At 61.0% G+C, this 8,403-nt stretch overlaps 1 protein-coding gene across 2 annotated transcripts; it reads left to right on the top strand.

Moving 5' to 3' along the window:
* Window positions 1–1,854: 1,854 nt before the first annotated feature.
* Window positions 1,855–6,764, top strand: GPR37L1 (G protein-coupled receptor 37 like 1). 2 transcript variants are annotated; one of them, XM_017673618.3, is made up of 2 exons: window positions 1,855–2,659; window positions 5,377–6,764. In XM_017673618.3, the coding sequence occupies exons 1-2, from the start codon at window positions 2,030–2,032 to the stop codon at window positions 6,184–6,186; spliced, it is 1,440 nt and encodes a 479-aa protein (XP_017529107.3). In that variant the 5' UTR covers window positions 1,855–2,029; the 3' UTR covers window positions 6,187–6,764. The 2 variants fall into 2 exon arrangements, with proteins under 2 accessions (XP_017529107.3, XP_017529108.3); XM_017673619.3 differs by lacking the exon at window positions 1,855–2,659 and adding an exon at window positions 4,164–4,744.
* Window positions 6,765–8,403: the final 1,639 nt, after the last annotated feature.

The raw sequence follows: 8,403 nt of genomic DNA, 5'->3' as shown, positions 1-8,403 counted from the left end.
AGGTCCAGGGGTCAGTTCTCGGTGGGATTCAGGGAGCACAGTCTTGGGGTCGGATCACGTGATGCTCAGGATGAGGTCTGGGCACCCCTGCCTCTCCCATAGCCCCTTTCCACCCTCTCCTGAGGACGTGGGATGCGGACTAGGAGTCCTGGCCTCTCCTCCCCTCCCTGGGGAGCAGGTTGGTGGGGGCAGTGGTGGGGACAGGAGAGTCCTTGACTGATCTGACTTCCAGGTGGACCTCTGAACCCCAGACAAGTCCAGTCCTGCAAGCACCTCTGTCTCCTGTCCCCACGAAAAGAATAAAAAAAGACCCCTCTGTGGGCCTTGCTGTCCCTGGCAGCCTGACCTGCCTCCTGCATGCCCCGCGCCCCCAGCATTCACCTTCCTCACGAGCTGTGAGCCGTGGAGAATTCTCTCCTACTTCTCTACCTAACCACCCGTACCATTAGGGTTCAGTGTATGCAGAGCTGAGGTTTTCTCCCGCCCCCACACGAGGTTCCCCTCATCCCCCTGCACAGGTGAGCAGTCCTTCCCCCGCCTGGGGGTCAGCCTTGACCGTCCCTCCCAAGTGCGGCCGAAGCCCTGCCCTGTTATCGGTTTCCCAGCACTCCGTGCTCCTCGCTTCCACCAGACCGCTGCCTCCCAAGTACCCCTGCCCCTGGATCCCCCTGCTCCAGGCTGCCACCACCCCAGCTGCCCATCAGGGAGCCGCATGCTCAAGTCACTGCTGCTCTGCCAACAATCTGCAGTGCTCCACTGCCTTCAGGATGAAGGGGAAACTCCTTGGCCCGGAATGTCCTTCCTGGGCCCTCCCCAGCTGGCCTCTCCAGGCTCCTTGCCCCAAACCCGCACACCCTGCCCTGTACTGCCCTGCATCCCGGCCTTCTTGAGGTCATGGCCATCTTGCAGATGCACCGCCCACTGCCCCGCCTCTGGGCCTTTGCACTTAACATGGCTTCCTCCATGAGCCCTTCCTTCCCCACTGTCTGTCTGGCAAACACACAGGCATTTCTCAGGATCCATTCAAATGGCACTTCGTCTGGGAGGCCGTCTAGATCTCTCCAGGTTTCTTCGGGCCCCCTTTGCCTTTCAGACCTTCTATTATACTGAATTGTAATTATTTAATCACAGATTTATTTCCCCCTCTGGGATGAAGCCCTGTGGTGGCAGGTCTCTTACACTGTTGTGTACGCTGCGTCTAAAACAGAGCAGGTGCTCAGTAATGCTTTGTTACTGAAATGTCTGTGCATCTCGGGTCTGGATCAGAATGTGGTGTTTTGAATTTTTGAGTGCAGCTGCTTTCTGAGGGCAGTTTGTGTGGCTGGGAGGTGAGCAGATAGACTCAGGCCTGCTGAGAACAGCATCGAGTTAAAAGGCCTGGAGTCGGACCCAGGCCTCAGGCCCAGCTCTGCCATGCATCAGCTGTGGGGTTAGTGACGGATCTCCGCAAGCCTCAGATTTCTAACTGAAAAATGGTAATAATATAATAATAGCACTTAACCCACAGAGCTATTGTGGGGCTTGTTTGAGCAAGTGGCTGAGTGCTGGGGGCTAGTAAGTGTTCAGTACACGACAGCGACAGTTAACTGTCCAGTTTTGAAAGCAGCTGCCTTAGAATTATCTCCTGAGGGGGAGCTGGGAGACCTGCACCTCAGTTCCCGTTCTGTCCCTACTCACTGTGGGGCCCCTGGCAAGCCATATTCCCTCTCTGGCTTCAGCAGCTTGGAGTGTGGGCTTCTGGGGCCCTGCAGTTTGGACATGCCGTTTCCTGTGGGGCCTGGGAAGGGTTGTCCTAGAGACGAGATGCGTGAGGGCAGCAAAGAGTGCCCCGTGTCCAGCAGAGGGCCTTGCCCAGCCATGGCCGGCAGAGTGGGAGGGAGCAGCTCGAGTCCTCTGGGGCAGGCTGTTGATGCCAGACGCCTGACTGGGCGGACCCACCGGCCAGCTGCCTCTCTCGAGTCAGGCCAGTGCTTGGGTCCCCTGCACCCACCCGCTGTCCGTGGGGCAGCCGCCTCCTGCTCGTCCGGCCATGCGGTGGCTATGGCCGATAGCTGTCTCTTTCGCCATGGTGTCGGCTGTGGGGCTGAGCAGAGTCTCTGGGGGTGCTCCCCTGCACCCGGGCAGGCACAGAGCCGAGGTCCAGGAGCAGCAGAGCCGGCCCAGGAGAGGCACTGAGGATGAGGAGGCCAGGGGGGTGCAGCAGTATGTGCCCGAGGAGTGGGCTGAGTACCCCCGGCCCATCCGCCCTTCTGGCGTGCAGCCCACCAAGCCCTTGGTGGCCGCCAGCCCCGACCCAGACAAGGATGGGGGGACCTCAGGCAGCAGGCAGGAGGCTCGGGGCAATCTGACGGGGACGCCGGGTCGGAGGCTGCAGATTCAGAACCCCCTGTACCCAGTGACCGAGAGCTCGTACAGGGCCTATGCCATCATGCTCCTGGCCCTGCTGGTGTTTGCAGTGGGCCTCGTGGGCAACCTGTCCATCATGTGCATCGTGTGGCACAGCTACCACCTGAAGAGCGCCTGGAACTCTATCCTCGCAAGCCTGGCCCTCTGGGACTTCCTGGTCCTCTTTTTCTGCCTCCCTGTCGTCATCTTCAATGAGATCACCAAGCAGAGGTTGCTGGGTGACATTTCTTGCCGGGCTGTACCTTTCATGGAGGTGAGTGTGTGCCCTGCCAGAGCTCAGCTGGGGGAACTGCCATCCACCAGGCTGTTGGAAGTGGGGTCTGTGGGTGTGCGGGACCCCAGAGGTCTGGAGCTCTGTTTTGCTGGTTCTCTTCCAAACTGGGCAAGAAGATAAATACAGCATTGATTCCTGGGAGCTGCCAGGCAGACTAATGGGCCAGGTGTGCAGGGCCTCAGGCTGCAGCCCCAGAGCGTCATACCTCTCCCCCTGCACCTCCGGCTGTCCCACCCCTCCCTTGGCCTTCCTCCAGCCTTCCACCTGGGCAACCGGCTGTCCTTGGGGCGTCTCCTTTTCCTCCCTTGGTGCCCCCCGCCACAGGCCTGCTCCCACAGCTCCCTTCTTTACTCCTCAGTATCCTGCCTCCCAAAGGGGCTCCGATGGGAGACCCAACCTGCTACAAATCCCCCAGGTCAGGTCAGTGTCCCGTCGCATGATGCCGACACCAGAGGGAGGGATGGACCCTCCCTTACTGTGACTGTCATCTCTGTGGCCGCCGCCATCAGCAACCTCCTCAGTCATTTCTGAAAAGGAAGACCTGGTTCTGGGAGCTGGGGCTTGGGGGTTTTTGGTGTCAGCTCTGTCACTTACATACTGGATGTCACAGGGCAGGCCTAGTTCCCCTCCAGTTTCCTTATTCTCTAGCTGGTGGGTAGACCAGATGGCCCTTCCAGCTGGGCTTCTCTCCAATTCTCAGGTTTTGTTCTCTCCTCACCTTAGGAACTTCCACATTAAGATGAGCACATGGGTGTGGATAACATAGAGACAGCTTAATCAAAGTACTGCAAAAATACACCCATATATGTGCATTTATGAGAGACGCAGCAAGGCCACTGTGTCTATACAGGAATACAAAATAAGCAAGCAGCGTTTTGCATTTTGGCTATGTGGGGGTTAATAATGAGGACTGGAGTGACTGTGGCCTCCTGCGAAGGCTGCTGTCTTTCTTGTGAGAGGGTGATGTTATGTGACATGGGTGATCTGGCTGGGTGAGAAGAAATCAGGGTCAGGCATCTGGACATGGGTCCTGCTCCCAGCTCTGCCCCAGGTCCCTGTGTTAGTGATGGGCAGACGCCCTGAGGCCCAGCAGTTGGATTCTTGTCCTTCCCAGCCCAGGCAGACCATGTGATGGTGTCCAAAGGTACTCAAACCCGAAGGAAGGCCTACACCTGGGAATAGCCTGTGCCTCTTTTACCATCTGGAGGTCACAGCCAGGTGAGCTGTGAAAGGTCAGACACAAGGACTCTGGACCTGGACAGACCAGATCAGAAACCAGGCTTTGCCCTTCATTAGCTGAGTGACCTTGCTAAGTTACATGACCTGCGTCAACCTCAATTTCCTCATCTGGAAATTGGGGGCAATAGCAGTAACAATAGCTCTCTGAGTGAATTCCTGATGGGTAATGTCTATAAAGTGCTTAGAATGAAAATAACTCAATAAATAAGTGTTTTTTTTTACTGAGGAGTGGTCTAAGAGTAGGGGGCAGGGAGGGCAGATGCAGGTGAACCCTGCTTTTCTCGGCATACCCAGTACCTCGGCTCTGGCCCAGATCTTCCTCGGCTACCCCTCCGCGCCTCCTGCAGGGGAGGGGGGCCATGAGCTGACAGAGCCTTGGGTCCCCCTGGGCTGGTGTTGGGGTGGGAGGTGAGGGTCCTAATGCACCTCCTCAGAGCAATCAGGGCGGCCCCAGGAGGAAGCGGGGGAAGGCAGCGTGAAATAAAACGTGAGATGCAGGGAAAGGAGAGGTGGCGTTCTGCCCCAGCCTGGAGGCTGCTCTTCTGCCCCGGGGGCTCCCCTGCCACGCGAGGGGTGGGCCTCACGAAGGGACACTCGGTGGCAGCGCTAATAACGCGGCTGTGTTCCCCCTGCCAGAAGAGGGAAGAAGTTGGACGGAAAGCGGGGCTGAGCACAGGCCCCAAGCGTGGCCGGACGCCATCCAGCAGCTCGGAGGGCTCGCCGCCCTTCTCCTCTCCAGCACTTTCTCCCCCTGCTGCTCTGGCTTCTTTCCCTCGGCTCCCAGGGCGCCCTTCCTGGGCGCTACTGAACAGCACGCGGGGAGAGGTGCGGGTCAGCTTGGAGGGGGCTGCCTCTCCTGACAGGGCGGGGAGGGCAACAGTGTGAGGGAGCGTGTGTGTAATAAGAGAGTGTGTGTGAGTGTGTATATGTACGTGACAGTGTGTGTGTGTGTGCATGAGTGAGTGAGAGGATGTGAATAAGCATGAGAGTGTGTGAGTGTGTAAGTGCGGTAGTGTGTGTGTGTGAGAGTGTGTATGGGTGTGAGGGTGTGAGAGCCGTGTTCCACAAGACCGTTCACTCACTGCACACGCTGTGGGAGGACCTGCAGAGACCCAGAACTGTGTGCCTCCGACTCAATTCTGCCTTAGAGGCGGTTTCCCAGTCTCGGGGGTGCGCGGTGTGTGGGCCCAGCTTCTCATCCCCTCACCCAGGAGGCCAAGGGCAGAGGCACTGCCGCGGCCCTCCTGCTGTCTGACCCCATTCTCCTCTGTGAGGCGGGTGGTCCCGAGGACGCGACGATGTCTGTGCACGCCTGGCGAGAGGATGCTCACTGAAGGGCAGTCCTCACTGCCGTCCCTGTCCCTGCTTCCGCTCAGCTGCTGCTCTGACTAGGCCAGAATCTTCCTTTGCCCGGGCTTGACCTGCGCTTTTCTCTTCCTGCACGCCTTGGCCCACAGGTCTCCTCTCTGGGGGTCACCACCTTCAGCCTCTGTGCCCTGGGCATCGACCGCTTCCACGTGGCCACCAGCACCCTGCCCAAGGTGAGGCCCATCGAGCGGTGCCAGTCTATCCTGGCCAAGCTGGCCGTCATCTGGGTGGGCTCCATGATGCTGGCTGTGCCCGAGCTCTTGCTGTGGCAGCTGGTGCAGGAGCCCGCCCCCACCACGGGCACGGTGGACTCATGCATCATGAAGCCCTCGGCCAGCCTGCCCGAGGCCCTGTACTCGCTGGTGATGACCTACCAGAACGCCCGCATGTGGTGGTCCTTTGGCTGTTACTTCTGCCTGCCCATCCTCTTCACAGTCACCTGCCAGCTGGTGACGTGGCGGGTGCGGGGCCCGCCGGGGAGGAAGCCAGAGTGCCGGGCCGGCAAGCACGAGCCGTGTGAGAGCCAGCTCAACAGCACGGTGGCGGGCCTCACCGCGGTCTACGCCCTCTGCACCCTCCCCGAGAACGTGTGCAGCATCGTGGTGGCCTACCTGTCCGCGGAGCTGAGCCGCCAGACCCTAGAGCTCCTGGGCCTCATCACCCAGCTCTCCGCCTTCCTCAAGGGCGCCACCTCCCCCGTGCTCCTCCTGTGCGTCTGCAGGCCGCTGGGCCGGGCCTTCCTGGCCTGCTGCTGCTGCTGCTGGGAGTGTGGCCCGGCCTCTGAGCCCACGGCTGCCCCCGGCCCGGACAGCAAGCTCAAGACCGAGATGGCCTCCCGCACCTACTTCCACAGGCCCAGGGAGTCACCCCCGCTCCTGCCCCTGGGCACGCCTTGCTGAGGCTAGGCCCCAGAGGGAGGCACGGAGCCAGGCAAGGTGCGCGGGACGCGGTGGGGAGCCGCCCCCGCTTGCGTCCAGGGTCACTGTCCCCACAGGTCTTGCTGGCTAGAGGGGGCCGTGGCTCCTTGTGCTGCGGGTGGGGCGTGCCAAAGCCCGCTCTCCCAGCAGGGCCTCCCCTGTCCTCAGGGGCCTTCCTGCCCTGTCCTCTCAGCTGGTGGGTGGGATTCTTCCAGGCCTTTGGAACTGCCTAGGAACACTCAGTCCTGCTGGCCGGGAGCCAGACTTTCACCTGGCTCCAGCCCTGCTTCCGTTGTCTCGGACCTGACGATATCTCTTCTCACCCCCGTAACCCCCATCCTGGAGCAGGGGGCTCTTCGGGGGCCAGCCCGGCTTGGCTCTTCCGGGGACTGGGTCCGTCCCAGGCCCAGATGCTCCTCCTCTCGGCGCCTTCTCTTCCCTGGGAGTATCTTTCTCCCTTCTTCCTCCTTTGAGGTACCCAGGTTGCCCTGTCTGGGCCCCCTTGTTAGTGACCCCCTGTAGAAGGCCCTTCTTGAAAAACAATAAATTAGGTAGCACTCCCTCCATGGACCCTAGACTTTCTTGTGCCACATCCTGGCTGAACCCCTGCACCTGGGCCTTCCCGAGGACAGGCAGTGCCCCGGGGGAGATTCCTCCTGCCCTCCTTTGCCCTTTCTGGCCTGTGACTGGTGTCCTGCCCAGCCCTGTGGCCCTACATACAGTTTTTGAGGGACAGAGTGGATAGAGGGCCTAGGGGTTGGGTGCGAGGTGTCATCCAGGCCTGAGCCCAGCCGTCCTGGCTGCCAGCGGACCTCCTTTGAGCCCCCACCTCTGCTCCTCCCTCTCCACAAAGCCCCTGTTTGTAGAGAAGAAGCCAGCAGCCTGCCCTCTGAGGGCCCGGGAGCTCCAGCCCCGGCGGTTCTGAGAAGCCAGCCTTGTTCCGCTTCTCAGCTCAGGCCGTTGTGCCTGTGGCCGACCCAGCTGCCTGCCCCCAGCCTGCCCCCACCCACCCCAGCCCCTTCCTGGCTCCTCCTGCTGGGCCTGCACCGGTGTTCCACTTCCTCGGCGTCCCCTCTGGGCCCTTCCGACGGCCCGTTGGCCTTGTTTGGGCCAGGGAAGCTGGCACTCAGTCAATCAGAAGGGACCCTTCAGCCCAGGCCGCAAATCAGTCCCTGGCCAGATAAGCCTGGCTTTCTTCAGAACTATCCTTCCGGGTGGGAAGCGCTGCCCTGGGTCCCACAGCAGTTTCTGCCTGCCAGGCCTGCGGGGTCCCGGGGCTCAGAAGGGCCCCCAAGGCAGGGGTTGCCGAGTGCCCAGACTCCATTCTCCTCTGTCCACCCCTCCCATACCCCTCGGCCCTGGCCAGCCCTGTGCCCAAGCCTCCTTCCCCCCTCTCTTGGGATCTTAACAGCCTTGTTCTCTCTCCCTGGCACCCACCTCCAGGACGGGTGACGCCAAGGGCGAGGGAGGCCGTTGCTAGGTGACAGTGCCACCATGTGCACACTCTCTGTGCTGGGGAAGGACACCCACCGGTTTCTTGGCGGACCTGTTGCCACAGTGACTGAAGCCCCCCACTTGGTACAAACTTAGCAGGGGAGCAGTTTGGAGAGGGGGCCAAAGGCAGGCTTGCTGCGCTGAGTTACCAGGGCCACTTCCTTACACATTGCACCCCAACTCCCTCTCTGCCAGTACCATGCCCCCCGCCACCCCATAGTTCCTAGGAGATGCAGGAAGTCGGGCGGGGTGAGCCGAGGCACAGTTGGGACCCGGAGAGAGCCTAGGACAGAAGGCAGAGGGCAGCGGAGGGGGGCACGGCAGTATCCGTGGGGGCCTGCCCCCCTCTGTGGGTGCCCCCTGCCTCTCCCTCCTGCTGGCTGGCCAGCTCAACCGAAAGGGGAGAGACAGAGGCTCCAAGGCCCTGCCACTGCCTCCCATGCCCGCCAACGTGAAAGGCTTACAGGATTAGTCAGCAGGCCAGCCGGGCCTTGGGAAAGAGCCACTGTCTCTCCAGCCTGGGCCAGCTGGGCGAACAATGTGGCATTTATTGCTCAGGGATCCCAGGCTTTGGGTGGGGGCCCGGTTGGCACAGTGGTGGGCGGTGGACTAGAGCTGGGCTGCTGGGAGGCTGCATGGACATTCTCACTCCCACTTAGGGCAGATTTAGGAGGCCAGCCCTCAGACCTGACGCCAGCTGGGGAG

Source organism: Manis javanica, chromosome 11, assembly GCF_040802235.1.
Source record: "Manis javanica isolate MJ-LG chromosome 11, MJ_LKY, whole genome shotgun sequence".
Taxonomy (NCBI): domain Eukaryota; kingdom Metazoa; phylum Chordata; class Mammalia; order Pholidota; family Manidae; genus Manis; species Manis javanica.
This window is presented reverse-complemented; position numbering and strand designations above follow the sequence as displayed.

Coding starts and splice junctions, on each gene's coding strand:
- GPR37L1 (XM_017673618.3), top strand. CDS start 2,030: ATGCGGTGGCTATGGCCGATAGCTGTCTCTTTCGCCATGGTGTCGGCT. Junction 2,660..5,376: donor GGGCTGTACCTTTCATGGAG/GTGAGTGTGTGC, acceptor CTTGGCCCACAG/GTCTCCTCTCTGGGGGTCAC.